Below are 23675 nucleotides of genomic sequence, written 5' to 3'. Positions count from 1 at the left end.
GTGCACTAGACCAAGGCGACGTGTTGGCTCGCCTACAAAGGCTCACACTTAAAAATGGATCAAGAATTTCTGGTTCCACTTCATGCAGTTCCCTCCCCCCCCAAGAAAGAAATATGGCACAAACCCACCCCCTAACCAACCCACTGCCACAGTCAAAGCGGTTGAGAAGTTCCATCAACATTGTCAGAGCCTTTCCCTGCCTTTAGTTTAGAGGTGCACTTTGGTGAATAAATGAATGGTATTTAATTGCGACCCAATGGACATGGACTACTGGTATAGGAGAGGAAGAAATTAAAGTAAAAATGTACTTTAGCCATGATATTTAAAGCCCATATACGCGGTATGCACATATACGACACGTGTGAAGCATTTCTGCGACACGCGTTTCTGTTCACTGTTTCGTTCCCTCGTCGCTGTATTCAATACCAAAACCAGAATGAATGACCCCACAATGCAGATTTGTAGCAATCCGGGGCTTCCTCAAACTGCTGCCATGTTCTCAACTCCGCTCGCCATGAACAAATAATTGAACAAGAATGCTGAGCATAAACCGGAAAAAAACCGCCACGGTTCACTTGTGTACTGAACCGTGGAAGGCGAACCGTGCGGTTCGATATAAAACCGATGAACCGTCGCACCCCGGGTTCTGATCAGCTGGCCACAGGAGCGCGCTGCCCCAGGCCCGGAGACAGAGGAACCTGACCCAGGTGAACCCAGGTGAACCAGGTGACTGGTAGTAGAATTCCCCTCGTCCTCCGACTCATCAGGAGTCTCCTTTCATGTCATATGAGGTCCCCCCTTTTGTCCCCAGACCTCTCTCTCTCACACACACACACACACACACACACACACACACACACACACACACACACACACACACACACAGACAGACACACACAGGGGTCCAGTCCTGCAGTGCTGGCTGCCCTGAGGGCCGGAGGAGGAGGCTGTACACAGAGGAAGTGTAGGGGGCTAATGTGACCCTGGTGAGTGACGCTGGGAGGGGGAGGGGAGATCGGGTTGCAGGACCGGGCCTTTATAGTGAGGATGGGCTGGGCTGTCCGTGTGAACGGTCCTGGCCTCTCCTAGCAGGGTCTCCTCTGTGTCACAAACCCTGGGGTCTCCCCTGAGGTGGGCTAGTACCTCCATAGTATCCAACTGACATATCCACGCACAATGAGAAACCTCATGACAGAAATTAGATGTTTTGATCCATTATGTCTATTCAGACATCAGCAGTGCTGGGGCCATGTTTTTTCTTTTCATGTCAATAATGTCAATTCTGACAATGAGCCAGACTACAAAACTTGGATGAGTATGTAGGGGGGTTTGGGGGCGACCGCAGGGGCCTCGATCATACGCAGGTGGACAAGTGAGTCTCTGTGTAAAGACGTGAGTGTCTGAGTCTGAAGGCAGCCCTGCCGGAGCCTCCCCAGCTGGGGCTTGCTGTTTATGTGCGCGAGCTAGCTGGAGGAAGGATAGACAGGGGACACATCATCCAGGCCGCGCCAACTGCCTCTCGTCTGTGAGTGACAGGCGTCTAAGAGGCAGCCCCGGCCAGCCCTGCGAGCAGCAAATATTAGAAAACAAGAACTAACGGGCGATAAATCTGGCCCTTAAAGACGAGGAGAAGACAGAGAGAGAAGACAGAGAGAGAAGACAGAGAGAGAAGACAGAGAGAAGACAGAGAGAGAAGACAGAGAGAAGACAGAGAAAAGACAGAGAGAAGACAGAGAGAAGACCGAGAGAGAGAGGCAGAGAAGACAGAGAGAGAAGACAGAGAGGGAGAGAGAGACAGAGAGGAGACAGAGAGAAGACAGAGAGAAGACAGGGGGAAGACAGAGAGAAGACAGAGAGAAGACAGAGAGGAGACAGAGAGGAGACAGAGAGGAGACAGAGAGGAGACAGAGAGGAGACAGAGAGGAGAAGACAGAGAGGAGAAGACAGAGAGGAGAAGGCAGAGAGAGAAGACAGAGAAGACAGAGAGAGGGGAAGACAGAGAGGAGAAGACAGAGAGGAGAAGACAGAGAGCGGAATGTGGCGGCGGACCAAGAAGAAAGGAGGAGCGCGAGAGGAGACTGACCCTTTGAAGAGCAGAGAGATTGAAATAAATATGCCAGCAGGAAATGACTTAAGGAGCCCCCTGGAACTCTCCCCAGACTGGTTTTGTCATCTGTCAGAAAGCGAACAAAAAAAAGAAAAAAGAAAAGCGGGAATATAACAGCGGCTCGCTCTGCCAGCGACATAGCAGCTCTTTTTTTTTTCTTTTTCTTTTTTGCTGAGGACAACTGCACAACGAGCAATACGAAATCTCTGTTTACCGTGAAATGCTGCCAACGCTAGAAAAAATGAAAACATTTGAAAAAGCTCAAAACATGAACACCGTCTGAGTGCGTCTGTTGGGTGGAGAGAATGCTCTCTCCTCTCTTTTCCTTGCCAGGAATCTCCTGAAAAACAACATTTGCTTGGGTCCCCCGTTTGCCAGAGCATCCAGGGTTTAGAGGACAGTTTACAGCACCGTACCTAGAAGGGTCTGAGCTTGTGGAGAGCTGCTGTTTCCTTCCAGGCCCAGACCAGACCTAGGCTCCTCTCAGTAAGAGACCAGACCAGACCTAGGCTCCTCTCAGTAAGAGACCAGACCAGACCTAGGCTTCTCTCAGAAATGGCGCTTTTCCACTACAGGGCTGACCCTGTTCTCCACTGCCAACCGAGCCGGACCAGATCACAGTACCCGTGCCATTTTTTGTTCCTGTTCGGGATGGGTAGCGAAAGTTGGGGAAAGGTACTTTTTTGCCAGGCTGCGTGTGACGTGTGACGCTGCACACCGTTGATTGGTCAATGGAAATCGTCATCCCATGTTCATAGATTTCTTCGCTAACCGCCATTTTAAAATACCACAACAGATTTCGCTCTCGGAAAATGTCATTACAGTGTCGTATTACCAGTGGAAAGGGGGAAGGCTAAAACACTTATAGATAGGACTTTCCGTTCAACGGAGGAATTTATGGAACTCGCGCAGAGTTCATCTCGCATTTCTCCCGTTGATGTGACGAACTGAAAGCGGCAAGTAACAGGCACTTAACGTTACATGTTTTAAGCCTGATCTGTGCATGATAGTGCTGCATTTTGACATAATTCTTATCGCATTTCCCCCCGTTGAGCTGTATAGCGGCACTTATTACAGTGAAGTATGACACGTAACTCATCCTACAGTCCCGGGTCGTTCCGTATAATGGAGAAGCGTTTCTGAAAGTACGGCACGGCTCGGATACAAATGCGGCCCGGTTCAGTAAGAGACCAGACCAGACCTAGGTTCCTCTCAGTAAGAGACCAGACCAGACCTAGGTTCCTCTCAGTAAGAGACCAGACCAGACCTAGGCTCCTCTCAGTAAGAGTGAGCGTGAAAGGGGTGCCTGCTGTTGGTATGACCGGTCATAATAAATCACAGACCGCCTCTCTGCTGGAGAGATTTATTTAGCGGGCACCAAAGTGCCCTGGCAGACCAGCTCTATTACGCCAAGTACCAATTAAAAACATGAAGCATGATACCGGAGAGCGATAGTGATGACAGGCCTGGATCTCTGTTCCCTGTCTGGCCGCTGCGTCGCCCGGCTTTCATCCTCCAAGAACCCGACTGGCTGACGAGGAGAAGGAGGACGCAGAACTGGTCAAGTCTTCTAAAATATGATAGAAAGTATCGGGCTTTGCGGTACAACAGCGCTCTGTGTTTTGTTGTCTGAGGCAAGAGTGAGTAGGCATGGAGGGATGGCTCGAGATGTTTTTCCGTTCTGTAATTATGTCTAAAATATATTTTAATGAGGAATGATGTCGAAATAAATGTCATTTTTGCCGCACAGCCATTTTGTTTCCTTTGTGTGTCGGGGAAGATATTTTAGACAGCGGCTCTCTGCCCTGTGTGTCTGCCCTGTGTTCTCTTGTCCTCTTCAATGAGCTTTTCCACTGGCGCCCGGAGAGGCAAATAGAAGGTTTTCATCCACGTTGACGTTGAGCTGCTGACGCTCAGAGATGCCCTGACTCTCTTCCTCCTCAGCTGGCACCGGCCTGTGAAAATGGAAGAAGCCCTCCTGTAGTTGGTGTCTGTCCAACCTTACAGCAGCCTCTTCACTCTGTGAAGCCTCTCTGTGTGTGTGTGTGTGTGTGTGTGTGTGTGTGTGTGTGTGTGTGTGTGTGTCTGTGTGTGTGTGTGTGTGTGTGTGTGTGTGTGTGTGTGTGTGTGTGTGTGTGTGTGTGTGTGTCTGTGAGTGTCTGTGTGCGTGCGTGTGTATACAGTGTAGAGGATGTGATGTGTCTGTATAGACGGGGTCTGTCTGTAGTGTTTGTGGTGTCAGTGTGTGAAGGTAGAGGCACTTGACACGACTGCAGAGCTGCAGGAGTAGTCTTTAAGGCTTCCGTCATCTGAGACCATCTCAGTTATTCAGCCTATTTAGCAGCTCTTACAAGATCTTACAAGATCTTTTATTTCCGGCTTCAATTAAACTGTCTCTGTTGGGAGAATAGCTGTGACCTAAGACTCGACCGGACGTCCAGACACACACACACACACACACCCGTGTGCAGACACACACACACACACACACACACACACACACACACACACTGGCCGCGGTGTCACACACACACTCATGTTCTCTGAGGAAGCACTGTTTACCTGCCCACCTCACTGGATTCCTCAGCTCGCTGGCTCAGACAGGGCAGAGGCCCCGGTGCCTGTGTGTCTGCTGCCCTGTGTGTCTGCTGCCCTGTGTGTCTGCTGCCCTGTGTGTCTGTCTGTCTGCCCTGTGTGTCTGCTGCCCTGTGTGTCTGTCTGTCTGCCCTGTGTGTCTGTCTGTCTGCCCTGTGTGTCTGCTGCCCTGTGTGTCTGCTGCCCTGTCTGTCTGCTGCCCTGTCTGTCTGCTGCCCTGTGTGTCTGCCCTGTCTGTCTGCTGCCCTGTGTGTCTGCCCTGTCTGTCTGTCCTGTCTGTCTGCTGCCCTGTGTGTCTGCTGCCCTGTGTGTCTGCTGCCCTGTGTGTCTGTCTGTCTGCCCTGTGTGTCTGCTGCCCTGTCTGTCTGCCCTGTCTGTCTGCCCTGTGTGTCTGCCCTGTCTGTCTGCTGCCCTGTGTGTCTGCCCTGTGTGTCTGTCTGCCCTGTCTGTCTGCCCTGTGTGTCTGCCCTGTCTGTCTGCTGTCTTTAGTGCAGGACATTCTTGTACTGATACCACTGCCCTGTGCCCAACAAAGATGTTGAAAGCCCATACTGAAACAAGTGTCAGAGGGAGCAGGAGGGGGGGGGAGGAGGGGGGGGAGGAGGAGGGGGGAGGAGGAGGGGGAGGAGGAGGAGGAGGTTGGGGAGGAGGAGGAGGAGGAGGGGGAGGAGGAGGAGGAGGAGGTTGGGGAGGGGGAGGAGGAGGAGGTTGGGGAGGGGGAGGAGGAGGAGGAGGAGGGAGGAGGAGGAGGAGGAGGGAGGAGGAGGAGGAGGAGGAGGGAGGGAGGGGAGTTAGATGAACTCGCTGGAAGTCTTGGTGTATCCTGTGTGTAGAGGGGGAGCAGGTGTTAGCTGTGTGTGTGTGCGTGCGTGCGTGCGTGCGTGCGTGCGTGTGCGAGTGCGTATATGTGTGTGTGTGCGTATATGTGTGTGCGTGTGTGTGTTTGTGTGCAGGCTACAGAGAATCCCGTGCTGCTGGGTAGTATTTGCAGTGGAGCCCCATGTGGTGAGATATATGATCATATATACAGTATATTATTATTATGATCATCAGACACTGTTTACGTTTCTGGGGGTCGTGTCGGTCTGTAATCTGCTGCTGCAACTCCTAGAAAAGGGCTGCGTTAGTTTGTGTTGCCAGCCCCCCGTTGTCTTTTTGTCCTCCAATCTTGGCCGATCACGGGGCCGATAAGGAGGGCGGGGGGGGGGCGGCGGGATGGATGGAGGGGAGGGGGGGCAGGGAGGGGGGGGGGGGGGGGCGGGGAGATCAGTGACTTCAAAGTGGCGTGGCAGCATTCTCCCAGCCAAGGCTGTTTACTCTGCTCAGAGGAGGCTGCTGCATTCCTGCCTCTCGGTTTTCCACGGCATTCCTGGAGGAGCTCTGGGCTCCTGGCTGTGTGCCGAAGGCTCAGCGACGTTAACCCCCCCACACACACACACACTCACACTCACACACACACACACACACTGCCCCGCTCCCTCTCTTTCTACAACCCCCCCCCCCCCCGCCTGCCGCCATTAAAGCGAGACGGGGCCAGCGCTCCAGAAGCACGCAGCAGCCTCAGCAGGGAGCCTCCGGGAGGGAGGGAGGGAGGGGTCACATGTATCACTGCACCACCTAGAGCCCGGCGGGTGGAGGGGGGGGCAGGGGGCAGGGGGGGGGGGAGGGTTAAGGTTCAGCCTGGGTGCTCTCCTCCTCCTCGTCCTCGTCCTCCTCCTCCTCCTCCTCCTCCTCCTCCTCCTCCCCCTCCTCCTCCTCCTATCTTCTAGCTGTAGAGAGCAGAGTAATCACACAGTGGAGAGGGCTAGGCTCGCGTGGACTCCAGTCCTCCTCTCTGAAGCAGAGGGACGTTTCTCAATCCGTGGCAGTGAATCAAGCAGGTCCAACGTATGTTTTTTGAGGTGAAAGTGAAATAATGTTTTGGAAATAACAATTACGCAACAAATTACAAGGCGTTTTTGAAAGTCGTTGCCACATCAGAGCGGCTCCTGATTTGTTGATGTGTATGTATCGCCGTGTTGTCAAGGATGTCGCCTTTGGCCCGGCCGTGTTCAGAAAGATAAACAATAATGCAGAGAGAAAAGAAACCAAAACAAGGCAGGCCTTCATTTGTGCCTTTATGACTCCATCTCTCCTATGTTGGCCTGGGGTTATTGTGGGTGAGAGGGAGGGAGGGAGGGAGGGAGAGAGGGAGGGAGGGAGAGAGGGGGGGAGGGAGAGAGGAGGGGGAGGGAGGGAGGGGGGGAGATGGAGAGGGAGAGAGAGAGAGAGAGAGAGAGAGAGGGAGAGAGGGAGAGAGGGGGAGATGGAGAGAGGGAGAGAGGGAGAGAGAGAGGGAGAGAGAGAGGGAGAGAGAGAGGGAGAGAGAGGGAGAGAGAGAGAGAGAGAGAGAGAGCTGAACTTGACTCTATTCTTTTTATGGATAATTAATTTCTACATGCCATTAGTGTAGAGTGGAGACAGTGGAGGCTGAGTGGTGTGGGTTTAGCCGTCCAATAGAAACCTGACCCTCAGTGTTCCAGAGTGTTAGCGTAGCAGCATTCCACGTTACATTAGACTCCCCAGACAGTCTCCCTAACTAATCTAAACCCCTTGACCTGCTCTGCCTGGAGGATGGGAGACACTTGGAAAGATATTAATTAGAGTATTGACATTACACACCCGCTCCCACAATGGGAGATTAAACCTCTGATTACCACCGAGGACTTTAGATTCATTGATATTTCCCGTCCAAATCTATACACTATATCTACAGTGTAATGTACTACATGCTATAGCAAGGCAAGGCACGTTTATTTGTACAGGACATTTCATACAACAGGGCAATTCAAAGTGCTTTACATACATGATTTAAAAATACAGCAAGGGGAGCATAGTAAGAAATGAAAATGACAATGAATAAAAGCAAATATAAGAAGTAAATAGATAAAACATTTAATAAGACAATAGTATACCTTTGTACCGTTGTGTATACAAGTGGCTTTGAGTGTCTAGAAAAGCGCTATATAAGTCTAATGTATTACTATTATAATTATTATTACATTTAATGACCAATATAATCCATCACTTTTTGGCTTGAATGGGTAGTGATATATATATATATATATAGTGATATAGAATGGGTAGTGATAGTGTCATGTGATCAATAAGGAAGGGAGTGTCCATCTCACATCTCTCCTACCTAGAAGGTGATGGGTTGTACAGGTGATGGGTTGTACAGGTGATGGGTTGTACAGGTGATGGGTTGTACAGGTGATGGGTTGTACTGCATGGGCATGAAGCATGGGCATTTTAGGTCCCGCCATTTAGCACAATGCGTTGGCCATCTTGCATACCGAACCAAAAAAGATGACCAAACAATAAAAAAAACAGGGCTACGGAAGTATTGACACTTTATCATCAAAACACACAATAATTAACAACTACAAGCAGTGAAAAAACATGTTAGCATATCAGTACACGTTACAAGATGTATACAGGAACTACCAAGGAATCCAAGAGTTTACTGGTTATGAATGCAAGCGACTAGCACCATACAAGGTTAGAAAAACCAACAATATTGGCGACTACTTGGCCTCACACTCCACTCTCTCAGACGTAGAGAGAAGAGAGAAGGGGGAATGTAGAAACGTTTTAATCCTGATACAGATGCACCTATCCGATGCTGATACTGGCCTAAAACGCTGTATCGGGAATCGGAGATGTTATTTACCCATCCAATGCCATGACGAAAATCAGACGCATATCAGTACACGTTACAAGATGTATACAGGAACTACCAAGGAATCCAAGAGTTTACTGGTTATGAATGCAAGCGACTAGCACCATACAAGGTTAGAAAAACCAACAATATTGGCGACTACTTGGCCTCACACTCCACTCTCTCAGACGTAGAGAGAAGAGAGAAGGGGGAATGTAGAAACGTTTTAATCCTGATACAGATGCACCTATCCGATGCTGATACTGGCCTAAAACGCTGTATCGGGAATCGGAGATGTTATTTACCCATCCAATGCCATGACGAAAACTTTAAAGTGTTTTTCCATTAAAAACTTGCCAAACACGTCATGTCGTCATGAATTAATAGTCGTCATACAATTAGTAGTTTTAGGGTTACAAACTTTGGTGTGCTCCTTTTTGACCAATGAGATCTTCTGAGAACTTTGGAGGGCAATATGTCTGATTATTTAGCGGACACTCTTGGCTAAAGAGCCCCTCCAGGGGCCAAATCCTCCATAATGTAACTTCAAGACACTCCACGGTTCACTAGAATATGGTAGCAGAGAGAGAAAGGACCCAGCACACAAGACACAACGATGGTTTTGAAGCAGCAATATTAGTTTGTCAGTGTTCAAGCCCTATTTTATTTATTTTGGGTGATTCTTTTCACTTTCATTTAATTTAGATTTCTTTATACGGCAAATATCATCATTATGACACTGTACCTGTTTTCCTTCTCAATGTTCATTTTATTTGATTGTATGAATGACATTGTTCTTGTTGTTAAATGTGAATGTTGGTGTAGAGAGTGTGGAACATCAAACCTTGTCTTGGTGTTTACATGTTGCTTTTAAGAGCATTGAAAAACCGAAATGTATTTTCACAGTACTCTCCTCGCTACACCAAATTTCGGATTTAAGAATCACTTTGGGTGTTTTGGCATACTCTAATAGTGTGTTAAATCACATTCAGTGTGTCATGTACACACTTGTATTGGGTTTACATTCAAACAACAGACTTTTAGCTAGGTAGGTACGGTACACTACTTGTTTTGGTTTCACAACACAATACGTATGTTTTGTAATTTTGTTCTAATAGTCCTCCCCTGAGCGGTGCTCAGTTTCAGTCTCTGAGCTAGCTTTAGGGTTTAGGGTTTAAAGCTTTATGGGCTTGCCTGGAAGAAAAGTCTGAGAGCCGGAGGAGGAGGAGGAGGAGGAGGGAGTGGAGGAGGGGAAAGGCTTCCTCGCTAACGTACACTGTGAACTTTGACCTATCTGGAAAATAAGTTGCAAATATTGCAGGAAAAAAATCAAGGGTGGGGTTTGTGGAGTTAGGTGGATGGTGTGTGTGGGGAGGGGGGGAGGGCTGTGTTTTGTAAAGTACTCATCTCAAAATGAAAGAGGAGTATTAAAAACACCCCCAACAGCCTTTTTTTTTTATGTGACGTGTGTAAAAAAAACGCACCTGTCTCTCGTTAAAGCAAAGCGCATCTTGGTGTCATCTGCCCGACGACCGTCTTTACAGAGAGATACTTTGTTATTTTTACGTGGAGTTTTATTTAGGCTGTACTGTACGCAGTCAACCCTGCTTGTTTGGATCTCGGAGATAGCAAACACACACTACACTGCCTCTCCCAGCTGTTCCAGGGTCAGATCCTGTTACCGGAGGCTTACCTTCTCGTTCGCATGACTCAACACAACAACACAGGCCCTGGACCAGTTGCTAGGGTCATAAAGTACCTCTCCTCCTCCCCTAGAGAGAGACGGTTGGGCCTGGAGCGGGGCAGGCTGGGTCTTGGTGCGTTGGCACATGGGCGTCTGATGTGATGTGGCCGGTGGTTAGGGCTGGTTAGGGTTTGTAGGAGAGAGGAGGAGGAGAGGAGGAGAGGAGGAGAGGAGAGGAGGAGGAGAGGAGGTGGCACAGCGCAGCGCTGGGAGATGAAGAGAGATCCAAAGGCAAGGCTGGTCACAGACGGCCTGTTCTTCAGATCCACCCAGCGCAGCAACGTTTTCCATATGTCTCGCCTGTACCGACTCCTCTCTGACTGCTCCCTCCCTCCCTCCCTCCCTCCCTCCCTCCCTGCCTCCTCCCCCTCTCTTCCAACATGCATTTCTCTGGATGGATGTTCCCTGATGTGGAAAAGCCCTGGATTTCTCCCTCTCTTATCCCAGATATTGTTGAAGTTCGGCCCTCCTACTCCCATCTACGGATGTAGCAGGACATACAGGACAGTCCAGGCTGAAACAGGGTCCTAAACAGGGTTTCCTAGCAGGGGTCTCTGGGAGGCCTGGTGTGTGGAGCCTGAGAGAGCAGCAGAGGAGCAGGCAGGCAGGCAGGACAGAGGAGGCAGCAGAGAGGGGAGCAGAGGAAGCCTGGTGTGTGTGGCCCCTGTAGGGAAGAGGGGGATCAGTGAAACACTAACAAACCCATGGGTTACTGAGCCGGTGACTTTTTGTTGACAGGGAAGCGCTGTGTTTATGTTAACCTAACTGGAGAGCTTTGAAATGGATAGCATGGCCCCGAGGCTGATAGAGTAGATCTAGCGTGTGTGTAGTGTGTGTAGTGTGTGTAGTGTGTGTAGTGTGTGTGTGTGTGTGTGTGTGTGTGTGTAGTGTGTGTGTGAGTGTGTGAGGGGGTGTGTGAGTGTGTGTGTGTGTGTGTGTGTGTGTGTGTGTGTGTGTGTGTGTGTGGAGGCTGAGGGGGTGGAGGTGGGGGGGGGGGGGTCGGTTAATGAACCTGTGGGAGAGCTGAGGGGAGGGCACAGGGTCACCGTCTCCAAGCTGTCTCCATGGTGACGGTCATGTGACTGACCCACTTTGGCTCGTATTGGAAAGCGTCGACACTGGACATGAAGCGCCTGTTAGAAATGTGATAAGGTCTTTTTTTTTCTGTGTTGTCGTTCATCTTTTTACCTTGTTGGTTTAGGAATTGTGTGTGTGTGTGTGTGTGTGTGTAACACTGCCAATGTACTGCAGGGTACATCCTTGTGCCCTTTTGAGCTGTAGCCCCCCCCCCTTCGGTTCCGGCCTGCTTGTGTCAGACACACAATGGATGAGAAAGTGTGTGGAAACATTGATGATGTTTTCTAGGAATGGGTTGCAGGTTAAAAGGAAAATATTCTGCGTCCATGTGCCCCTCATGTGCGGAAAGTCACCCTGCTTTCATCTCTTCATGGCACTACAATGGCCTATGTGCTAGCCTGTGTTCTATAGCCCTATGTGCTAGCTAGCCTGTGTCGGCCAGGTGAGGTTTCAGGCTAGTTGTATGTAGCCAATGAAATGACGGTCTGAGGTCTGATAGTATCTTATGTTGTCTAACATGTTTGTGAATCTCAAGGCTCAACTCTTAGGAACGTTTTATCTTCTGGAGAACGGGGCGCTGTGGAAGTGTAAACTTAGTTTGTTTGACCCCTCTCTGCCAATGAGAGTGTCTGGTGATGCTTCTGTGTGTGTGTGTGTGTGTGTGTGTGTGTGTGTGTGTGTGTGTGTGTGTGTGTGTGTGTGTCTGTGTGTCTGTCTGTGTCTGTGTCTGTGTCTATGTGTGTGTGTCTATGTGTGTGTGTCCGTGGCTGTCCCACTTCTAGCCAGGGAGGCAGGCAGGTCAGCGGTGCAGTAATGCGTGTCCCTGTGTGAGACTGTCCTGCTAGGCCCTTGGCTGCAGAGCCCAGCTCTGTGTCGGACGCATGCAGCACTGCGCCCCCTGCTGGCCGAGGTGTGCAACTGCTTCTGTCTCTCTGCTCCCCTGTGCTGTCACAATGCTGTGCAGTAGGGACCTCAGTCCACTGCTGCTGGGGAGGTTAGGCCTTTCAGATCCAGGTGCTGCTGCTTTGCAACGGCCTGGATAACAGAAGTAATGCGATGTGTTTTCCCAGAGACAACAGACTATACAAGTCTGTATACAGTCAAGTCACCTGCTCATGTTCATTGACACACACTGCCCTCACCTCACCTCACCCCTCTGTAGTTAAGCCTTGTTTGGAGAAAGTGTTTTTAGGAGCAGGGTTTATATCAATATGTACCAACACGTCACAGACGTTAGTTTACCTCCCTGTCCAGATCTCTGCTTTAGTTTCTGACCCCCGTTTTTCTGATATAGAACGGAAAGAACGGCTTTCTTTTTCCCCTCATTCTTGATTCTAATCCCCTTTTCTAAAAGCAGAGAGACAGACAGTCAGACTGGCTGGCCTTTCTTCATCCAGGAGGAGTTGGGGGGTAACACACTCATACTTTAAGAAAAGCACCCTGGCCGTTTCGGGGGCTGGCGGTAATTACTCTGGCCTCATTATGGTGTCGTGTTCCTCCCCGAGTCATTCTCTGTGGTAACGGTTACTGGATCTGGTGGCTGACACTGTCAATAAAGCTGGGGGGAATCTGACGCGCCTCTCGCTTTGACAGGACTGAAGCGGTAATGCCTGTTCCTTTGCATTTGTAAGGAGAGGAGCGGGGCTGCGAGAGCCACTTTTCCAGATGCTTCTGTAGAAAAGTGCACTTTTATCCAGCCTCCCTTTGCTTCAGTATACCCAGGGATGTCTATAGGAGGGTTGTGATTGGGTGTTAACCCAGGGAAGTTGTTCTGGTTGGACTTCAGGTTGCACCAATCACATCATTCTAAATTAAAAAGGGGAATTAGCTGTTCTTTGCTCTCATTTTGATGTACTGGCATTTACTTACAATATATACGTATATATACAGTACCATTCAATTGAATGGGAAAGTGTGTCCAAACACACTGGTACTGTGTATATATATATATATATATATATATTTATATATATAATTATATGCCATTTAGCAGACACTTGTATCCAAAGGGAGTACAGTGAGTACATTTTTTGCATAGTTTTAATTCGCAATGATGAAATGTAACATTGAGAGAGAAAGAGAGAGCATTCCTATGTGTTGTAGGAGCCAGGGTGATTATTGGTGCATAGAGGGGTCTGACATTTGGAAAGGGATTGCCCCCCACATCTGAGTGCCCCCCTGAACTAACCCTGAGGTTGAGTTGCACTCTTGCACCCCAGCGCGGTGTTGGGTTACTACCCCTACAGGCACACTGCTCGCGTGCAAGAGGCTGCTCACCGAACCCTCCTAGGGATGGACACACACACACACACACACACACACACACACACTTCTTGCACACTTGAAGACATACCTATGCGCTTGCTCACTCACTTCCACACACACTTCCACTCTAATGACAGGCAGCCATGTCTGAGCGGCAGGCTAACTCGTCTGTTCGCTAGCACCGCTGTTGACACCGAGCTCTGACGACTACAGGAAGTTCAGGCGGTTCAGAGGAAGTGTTGGTGTTTGAACTTGTCTAATCACCTCAGACTCCCTAAGTGTCCGTGAGCCAAACCGGTCTTGAGAGCTTTGAGAGAGCCGACCCTGAGACTGGCCAACCCCCGACTGGCCCTCTGCAACCCCCTACCCCTCTCTCCTCTCCTCCCTCTCCCTCTGCACCTCCCTGCCCCTCTCTCCTCTCCCCCCTCTCCCTCTGCAACCCCCTACCCCTCTCTCCTCTCCCCCCTCTCCCTCTGCACCTCCCTGCCCCTCTCTCCTCTCCTCCCTCTCCCTCTGCACCTCCCTACCCCTCTCTCCTCTCCCCCCTCTCCCTCTGCAACCCCCTACCCCTCTCTCCTCTCCCCCCTCTCCCTCTGCAACCCCCTACCCCTCTACAACTCCCTACCCCTCTACAACTCCCTACCTCTCTCTACTCTCCCCCCTACCCCTCTCTACTCTCCCCCCTCTCCCTCTCCCACTCCTTGTAGAAGACTCTGACCCTTTAATCCAGCCTCCGGTGTGTGTGTGTGTGGGGGGGGTATGTGTGGGGGTGTGTGGGTGTGTGTGCCTGTGCCTGTGTGTGTGTGCCTGTGCCTGTGTGTGTGTGCGCGTGTGTGTGCCAGAGAGGCCCAGGTGTGTGTTTGATGGTGGAGTCTGTCCCGGGCCTGTTTGACCCAGCTCAGAGAGGGAGAGAGTGTCCCGGGCCTGTTTGACCCAGCTCAGAGAGGGAGAGAGTGTCCCGGGCCTGTTTGACCCAGAGAGGGAGAGAGTGTCCCGGGTCTGTTTGACCCAGAGAGGGAGAGAGTGTCCCGGGTCTGTTTGACCCAGAGAGGGAGAGAGTGTCCCGGGTCTGTTTGACCCAGCTCAGAGAGGGAGAGAGTGTCCTGGGTCTGTTTGACCCAGAGAGGGAGAGAGTGTCCCGGGCCTGTTTGACCCAGAGAGGGAGAGAGTGTCCCGGGCCTGTTTGGACCCAGCTCAGAGAGGGAGAGAGTGTCCCGGGTCTGTTTGACCCAGAGAGGGAGAGAGTGTCCTGGGTCTGTTTGACCCAGAGAGGGAGAGAGTGTCCCGGGCCTGTTTGACCCAGAGAGGGAGAGAGTGTCCTGGGTCTGTTTGACCCAGAGAGGGAGAGAGTGTCCCGGGCCTGTTTGACCCAGAGAGGGAGAGAGTGTCCTGGGCCTGTTTGGACCCAGCTCAGAGAGGGAGAGAGTGTCCCGGGTCTGTTTGACCCAGAGAGGGAGAGAGTGTCCTGGGTCTGTTTGACCCAGCTCAGAGAGGGAGAGAGTGTCCCGGGCCTGTTTGGACCCAGCTCAGAGAGGGAGAGAGTGTCCCGGGTCTGTTTGACCCAGAGAGGGAGAGAGTGTCCTGGGTCTGTTTGACCCAGCTCAGAGAGGGAGAGAGTGTCCTGGGTCTGTTTGACCCAGAGAGGGAGAGAGTGTCCCGGGTCTGTTTGACCCAGAGAGGGAGAGAGTGTCCTGGGTCTGTTTGACCCAGCTCAGAGAGGGAGAGAGTGTCCTGGGTCTGTTTGACCCAGAGAGGGAGAGAGTGTCCCGGGTCTGTTTGACCCAGAGAGGGAGAGAGTGTCCTGGGTCTGTTTGACCCAGAGAGGGAGAGAGTGTCCCGGGTCTGTTTGACCCAGCTCAGAGAGGGAGAGAGTGTCCCGGGCCTGTTTGACCCAGCTCAGAGAGGGAGAGAGTGTCCCGGGCCTGTTTGACCCAGAGAGGGAGAGGGAGAGAGTGTCCCGGGTCTGTTTGACCCAGAGAGGGAGAGAGTGTCCCGGGTCTGTTTGACCCAGAGAGGGAGAGAGTGTCCCGGGTCTGTTTGACCCAGCTCAGAGAGGGAGAGAGTGTCCCGGGCCTGTTTGACCCAGAGAGGGAGAGAGTGTCCTGGGTCTGTTTGACCCAGCTCAGAGAGGGAGAGAGTGTCCCGGGCCTGTTTGACCCAGCTCAGAGAGGGAGAGAGTGTCCCGGGTCTGTTTGACCCAGAGAGGGAGAGAGTGTCCCGGGTCTGTTTGACCCAGCTCAGAGAGGGAGAGAGTGTCCCGGGCCTGTTTGACCCAGCTCAGAGAGGGAGAGAGTGTCCCGGGCCTGTTTGACCCAGAGAGGGAGAGAGTGTCCTGGGTCTGTTTGACCCAGAGAGGGAGAGAGTGTCCTGGGCCTGTTTGACCCAGCTCAGAGAGGGAGAGAGTGTCCTGGGTCTGTTTGACCCAGAGAGGGAGAGAGTGTCCTGGGTCTGTTTGACCCAGAGAGGGAGAGAGTGTCCTGGGTCTGTTTGACCCAGATAGGGAGAGAGTGTCCTGGGTCTGTTTGACCCAGAGAGGGAGAGAGTGTCCCGGGCCTGTTTGACCCAGAGAGGGAGAGAGTGTCCCGGGCCTGTTTGACCCAGCTCAGAGAGGGAGAGAGTGTCCCGGGTCTGTTTGACCCAGCTCAGAGAGGGAGACAGTGCGTCTGTCTGACTGAAGAGTCCAGCTGCGAGAGAGAAGCAGCGCCGTTCTGTTGACCGGCTCCACTGGAAGTCGGGTCTGGAGGGACACACATCGGGTCAGCGGCCGCATACTTTGCCGGTGCTGGAACAGGAGGAGGATGGAGGTGAAGGTGTGTGTCTGCGCTGGGCTGGGTTAACAGAATTGTTCCTTGACGTACACTAGCTTGGCAGGCCTCTTAGCCCCCGGGGAGGAACTTATAGCTTAAAAGGCTTATGACTCTGCTCCTCCCTCCACACCCTAGATCTGCATGAGGAGAAATAGCCACAGTGATATATTCATTCCTTCATCTCGAATTGAATTTATAAGCTTAAATGTATGACATTTTGAAGTTTTGGTGTAATATTTCATCGAGCATACATGTGGGTATAAAAAAAAGAAGAAAAACAGAGAGTTGAGTGGATGTAACAGGGGTGCAAACTTTTAGCCGTTTTAGCCGTTTTTACCTCAAAATAGGTCAACAATTTTCATAAATGTTCTTTGTTTTCAGGCAAAAAAAAAGGTTGTCACCTTTTTGGGCCATCACCAGTTTCCATCCCTGATGTAAAGTGAAGGTCGAGGCTGGTGAGAGGTGCAAGCTCTTTCTGGTTCCCCCCTCTAACGCACACTGACATGGCTGCCGCGGCTAGCTCCTTCCTGGCAGCAGATGAACCAGAAAGCTCTCTCGCCGATTATTGGCAGATGAAAAAAGAAGACCCACAGGGCAAAGAGGGGAAAAATTATTGACTTTTCACCACAGCTACTATTTATTTTCCCTTTTTTTCTTTTTTTTCTTTTCTGGTCGTCTGTTTGTTTTCAAGGCTGTGAGATTCTTGCCTTGTAGTATTTTTGGGGCAGACTTTGATTGAGCTGGGGAGGAATGTCTTTAATCGTGGCTACAAAGGAATGGAAGGACATCTCCCTCAGCTTTTAAACAGATATAGACGGAGGAGGAGTGACCATTGTTAACAGACCAGGCAACTGTTTGTGCGCCCTGCGGTTTCAAGTCCTTGTGAAATGGAGACTCAGTGATTTTGGTTCCAAGGCCCCTTTTTCTCAGGCCCGTACAAAAACCAAATGAAGACGTTTCAGTCTGTCTATGCTGCTGTTTAAAGCCAAGCCCAAGTCTGCTGCTGACTGGCAGACAGGACAGATCGTTGCATATGGACAATGTTCACAGTCATATGACTGTAAGTGGAGCAGGCATATCTAAAAAAGAAGATAATGTCTAGTATTGTAAGCGGTGGACAAAACATAGACACTGTCACAAACAGCAGGTTAGGATCTTCATTGCCTCTGCCTGTCAGAGAAGCAGATCGGAGGAGACTGAATTCAGTAGCCAAAGACCCACTTTCTCTAATGCATCTAATGCATGATCAGATCAGATCAGCATCGTAACCTGTTTGTAATGGAACTTGCACATGGCTACTGTACATGCTGCTAGTGTCACAGAAAGTCCATTTAACACGATCACTTGATGTAGTAAAAGGAGAAGAGTAAAGCCTGACTGTAAGACTGCATCGGGGTGTTTCTATACGTTTACCCCAGAACCTGTAGTGCCGGGGTGTGGTGATGGCAGCAGTGGTAGTAGTAGTGTCATTATCTTTTTATTTTTTAACTTCCTTTTTTCTTTGTTAAAGGCCAAGTTCCGCTGTTGGCCTCTAATTTGGGCCTAGTAAATGTGGATTGGTAAAGCAGCTGCCAGCGTAGCGTGCAGGCCAGGGGTTCACTCTCCCTCCCCGCCAGCTAGACAAGGTCTACTGGATGGGCCTCTCACTCACACAGGGCCCAGGGCAGCCGCGAGAGTCTAAGCACCATTTGCATGAAAGCATTAGCTACTGTAGCCTGAAGCTCACTCCCAAATACAGCATTGTTTTCTTTCTTTTGGCTCTCTACTCGAAACGTTTGGATTTTCAAATGTTTAGACCACCAAAAGAGATGGGACAGATTTATCAAAATGTCCAAATGAAGCACTCATGTTTAATGTTTGGGACAGTCTTTCGCATGCCCATTGGCCCCACTGGACACTGAGTAGCCTAACGTTTCTGGTGATGCTCTGCCAGGCCTGTACTGTAACCATGGTGATGCTCTGCCAGGCCGTCTTCACTAGTTGTTTGTTTGAGGACGTTTTGCCTTAAGTCTCCTCTTCAGTAAATTAAATGCATATTCAATAGGATTGACATCTGGAGATTGTCTTAGCTAGTCAACAACTTTCCACTTTTTGGCCCTGGAAAACGCCAAGGCTAGGCTAGGCTAAAAACACTAGCAACGTAGCCCTCACAAGGCTAGGCTAGGCTAAATACAAGTAGCCCAACTGTAAACATTGAATTGACGTGACTGACACGCGCAGTTGAGTGACGTCAGACTCTCGTCCCGTTCTACACTAAATGACTGAACTATGTTAATATTATGCGTGTTGTGTATATTGTTTTTCTGTGCATGATTAATGCAAAAACAACAACAAATAGTGCCACAGAACTGACATTAGTTAATTCGCGTCCGTTAATTCTCATTTATTTGAATGGAAAATAATGATAACGGTCCTAATGTTAAAAATCGACTTTGACCGTTGGAAACAATTATTCGAATAATCGATTATTCTGTCGCATCCCTAATGTGCAGACCTTTTCACCAGACGTGTCACATATTTCACAGATGAGGTGGTATGCTGTGGATATTGGGCAGTTCTACACACTTTGCAATTTTCCCAAAAAAGCAAGTTAATCTTTGTCTCATCTGTACACAATACCCTTTCCCAGAACTTCAGACTATTTTATTTACTTTTTAGCAAACTGTAACTTGGCCATCCGGTTTTTGTGGCTAGCTAGTGGTTTCCACCCCCTTCCTCCCATTTTTCTGATTCATTTTATAAATATATTTCAGTCTCATAATGGCTTTCCGACTTTCATTGACGTCTCTTTGGTGCTCATGTTGACGGACACCAATATCAGACTCCAAAGGCAAAGCCTAGAATCAATACCAAACAGCTGTTTCTGACAGAACCACCTGTCAAGCCAATTATCCCATCACCTCTGGCTACCCTGAGGGACTGCATAAAAAGTGTTGTAATTTCTGAACGGTGAAAACAATATCTCCACAAATACCATCAAACAAGAGCTGGGAATCTCTACTTTAACCTAGTAGTAAGTCAACTGACTTCAGTGAGTGTAGAAAAAAATACTTCACTGTCCCATGACTTATGCAGGACACTGTACAGTGTGGCTTCCTAGTTTTTACGCTACCGACATTTTACTTAGTGGGACGACTCACTCCTCTCTAGAGCTTCAGGGATGGGGAGGGTTTGTTTGCATGAGAAGTTTGTGTGTGTGTGTTTGTGTGTGTGTGTGTTTGCGTGCGCGCGCGCGTGTGTGTTCGTTGTGTGTGAGTGTCCAGCTGTGTAGTGTGAGTGCACACTGTCCTCCTTTAACAATAACATCTTTCCCCGGCTCTGTAAATACATATAAAATGTTCTCTCTGAGAGAGCAGCAACATGTCACCCTCAGAGTAGGTTGTGTTTTTGTTGTGATTAGGGGACATAGCATCTGCATCCAAGGCCTGCAGTTGTTTGGAGAGCGAGTCTAACCCCTGAGCAGACGTCTTGGCTCGGAGCAGGAGAGCGCTTCTTTAATCATCAATGTTGTTGTTTTCCTTCAGTTGCATTGCCAACGCTCCATAGTCCATAGTATTCTATTAATCATTTGTGGCACGTGTGCAGTGGCCTCCTTCACGAAACCGGAGCCCCACCCGTACGTGAAACATGTTGACTGGAGATGTTTTTCTTTTCTCTCTCTCTCTCTCCTCCTCCCTTCTTCTCTCCCTCGCTCCCTCGCTCCCTGACGGATCGGCACCAGCCCTGTGTGACACATGACGTCAGTCCCCTTCTCCTCCTCGGCCCCGGTGCCAGCTGTTGAAGTCACCCCTGGGTCTTTTTAATTTAGAGATTTCCGCTAGGGTGAGATCAGGGGGGGAGTCCCATGACCTCAGCCCCGCGGCCACATGAAGAGGCCGGCTGGGCGGGGCGGGGGTGGTGCGGGGCGGGGCCGTGTCTGGGACAGGGCAGGGTGGGAACACCTCGCGGGGGCGGAGTGGAGCTGGGGGAGTCGGCTGGTGTCGCTGGGTGACTTATAGCAGGGGCCGTAATGAGGTGTAATCTACGACCCCTCTCTCACGCAGTGACACTGATGACACTCTCGGGCCCCGTCCCCTGTCACGGTGTGGAAGTGTGGTGGTGTCGTCAGAGCGGTCTGTCCCTCCTCCAGGCTCTCTGTTTACAGTGACGTTTCAACCGTTTAGCAGAACCCTTTTATCCAAAAGAGACTTACAATTAGAGATTACAGGGAGTGTCTCCCTGGTTTAATTTAGGGCCTTAAGTGCCTTACTCTATTTTTTCTTACTCAAGGGCACACTAGTGGTGGTGAACTCATGACCTTTTGATCATCAGTCCAACTCTATCCATTCACTAGGCCACCACTGTCCCCCATGTGTATGGTTGGTTGTCACGCGACCCTAGCGTGTATAGCTAGCTTGTAGCCAGTGGCTACTATCCCCTTGAGCTCGCAACACTAGGACAGCCTAGAGGACGGCCTGTTTCACCTACTCTTAGTGGGTCGAATGACCATAGTCTTTAGAATGGGAAGCTGCTACTTACACACAAAGACCACTAGTTGGCGCCTCTTGTAAATTAGCCTGCCTCCTACACAGAAAAACTGTAAAAAAGCTTTATACTAGCTTATCCTGATGTGATTTGGAACATGTAAGGATGCTGATTGGTAGAACGCACATATCTAGGAAAAGTCATGAAAGGAGGGTCGTGAAATTTGATCGAGTGCAAAGATATAAAAAAATGTTTTACCCACAGGGTCAATATGACCCCACCCATGGCTGTTCTAGTGTTAAATACAACCTTTCAGCGTACATCCCCTCCTTTTCAGATGGGATGAAAGGTCCCAACCAGAGACTATCTCTTATTTCTTTGAAGGGGGATGAACACTCTCTCCATCTTTCCATATAAATGATTGTGTATTGAAGTCCTCCTCTATAGCTAGCCTATATACACACCAGGCCCCTCCCCTTTTCTCTGTGACTAGACAGAGAGGGCATTTAAGGCCTTAGCAACAGTGTTCCCTGTCTGCTGTCGTCCACTGTCCTGTGTGTGTTGTAGTACATGAACCCTGTTGTGTCAAGGAAAGCGGGAGAGCCCTTCTAGTCAGGGCCTTTTCTCCACACATTTCTTTTCACAGTCTTTGATAAGGTGAAACTATTTGTCAAATGTTCGCCGCGCACATAAAATGACGTGCCTTGTATTCATATAGAAGACATTGAAAGTGCTTGAATTGCCCTCTCTCTCACGCTCTCTAAAAAATATAGGTAACATGTAGAAGGGAATAAAACAACCATACTAGTTACTAAGGTTCATTAGATTTTAAACCAACATAACGCCGTTAGATTTGAAAACTGTTCATGGTCATTCCTATTATATACATTCTCATCTAGTTCTGTCTCAAACTATGCCGTGTTGGGTCCTTGGATTTGAGGGAATTGAGTCTTGAAAGTCCTTGAAAGGTGCTTGAATTTGATGTGGGAACCCTGCCTTTGACCTTTGACCTGTTTCTGACCTGTCTCTCTCTCCTCTGCCTCTCCTCTGCAGTCCCACCCTCTGTCCCTGTGCAACGCCAGCGAGGATGAGCCTCAGGAGAGCGACTTCATCACCATCGTCAAGCTGGAGAGTCCCGAGAGCAAGGTGCACAAGTGTCAGTCGCTGCTCAAGAAGGTAGGATCACCCCCCCCACACACACACACACACACATACACACACCATGTCTGCCATGCCAGTCCCCTGAGATGCCCTATAAGCCTCTAAGGTCTGCTTGTGTGTCAGACAGCGGATGGACACATCTAGAAGTTTGACGTTGTTTCTGTTTGTGCGTGTTTCTGTCATTTTGCTTTTCTCTTTTTGGCACAACATGCACTCTTAGATCTATGGTGCTGTGGTCTATGGTGCTGTGGTCTATGGTGCTATGGTCTATGGTCCATACTTGAGGGAGAGTTGTGATGTGAAATGTGATTGAGAGGATGCTCTCAGAGAGGGGCGGGCAGAGTTTGGGGCGTGTGGGGGGAGGGGGGTGTGAGGGGGGGGTTGAGCCCCCTGGCGCTCGATGTGAGGTTCTGGGGCTCCAGCTGTCCCTGGGCTGTACCCCTACCCTGTCCCTCTGGCCAGCTGTACCCCTACCCTGTCCCTCTGGCCAGCTGTACCCCTACCCTGTCCCTCTGGCCAGCTGTACCCCAGACCCTGTCCCTCTGGCCAGCTGTACCCCAGACCCTGTCCCTCTGGCCAGCTGTACCCCAGACCCTGTCCCTCTGGCCAGCTGTACCCCTACCCTGTCCCTCTGGCCAGCTGTACCCCTACCCTGTCCCTCTGGCCAGCTGTACCCCTACCCTGTCCCTTTGGCCAGCTGTACCCCTACCCTGTCCCTCTGGCCCCCTGTACCCCAGACCCTGTCCCTCTGGCCCCCTGTACCCCAGACCCTGTCCCTCTGGCCCCCTGTACCCCTACCCTGTCCCTCTGGCCAGCTGTACCCCTACCCTGTCCCTCTGGCCCCCTGTACCCCAGACCCTGTCCCTCTGGCCAGCTGTACCCCAGACCCTGTCCCTCTGGCCCCCTGTACCCCAGACCCTGTCCCTCTGGCCAGCTGTACCCCAGACCGTGTCCCTCTGGCCAGCTGTACCCCAGACCCTGTCCCTCTGGCCCCCTGTACCCCAGACCGTGTCCCTCTGGCCCCCTGTACCCCAGACCCTGTCCCTCTGGCCCCCTGTACCCCAGACCGTGTCCCTCTGGCCCCCTGTACCCCAGACCCTGTCCCTCTGGCCAGCTGTACCCCAGACCCTGTCCCTCTGGGCCCCTGTACCCCAGACCCTGTCCCTCTGGGCTGTACCCCAGACCCTGTCCCTCTGGCCAGCTGTACCCCAGACCCTGTCCCTCTGGCCCCCTGTACCCCAGACCCTGTCCCTCTGGCCCCCTGTACCCCAGACCCTGTCCCTCTGGCCAGCTGTACCCCTACCCTGTCCCTCTGGCCCCCTGTACCCCAGACCCTGTCCCTCTGGCCCCCTGTACCCCAGACCCTGTCCCTCTGGCCCCCTGTACCCCAGACCCTGTCCCTCTGGCCCCCTGTACCCCAGACCCTGGCCCCCTGTACCCCTACCCTGTCCCTCTGGCCCCCTGTACCCCAGACCCTGTCTCTCTGGCCAGGACAGAGGCTAGTAGCAGCAGAACCTCAACCCACGAGGCTGTGTTCGATGTGTCGGACTAAAACAGAGGCGACCCGCCTCCCTGCTGGGCTACGGTGCCGTCGTTTGCTCGAACGAACGGCTAAAAGTTGTGGTGAACAGACTTTTGGGGGATTTTATGCTTCAAACTGGTGACAAACGGGTAATAACAAGTGACGACGAGGATGGTTTCTTTAGCCTCGGCTTTCTTCTGTCATTAGATCGTTAAGTTTCTTCTGTTTGAAGT

At 50.8% G+C, this 23675-nt stretch overlaps 1 protein-coding gene across 1 annotated transcript in view; it reads left to right on the top strand.

Annotated features, from left to right (window-relative positions):
* Positions 1-23675, top strand: part of rnf43 (ring finger protein 43) — a 94208-nt gene that overhangs the window by 34120 nt on the left and 36413 nt on the right. The window contains exon 2 of the mRNA XM_080549368.1: positions 21813-21935. Within this exon, the coding sequence (XP_080405494.1) occupies positions 21813-21935 (123 nt within the window). The remainder of the gene's footprint in view (positions 1-21812; positions 21936-23675) is intronic.

Source organism: Nansenia antarctica (genome assembly GCF_963989245.1).
Source record: "Nansenia antarctica genome assembly, chromosome: 20".
NCBI classification, from domain to species: Eukaryota; Metazoa; Chordata; class Actinopteri; order Argentiniformes; family Microstomatidae; genus Nansenia; species Nansenia antarctica.
Note: the sequence above shows the minus strand (reverse complement) of the source record. Positions and strands in the feature narration are given on the sequence as shown.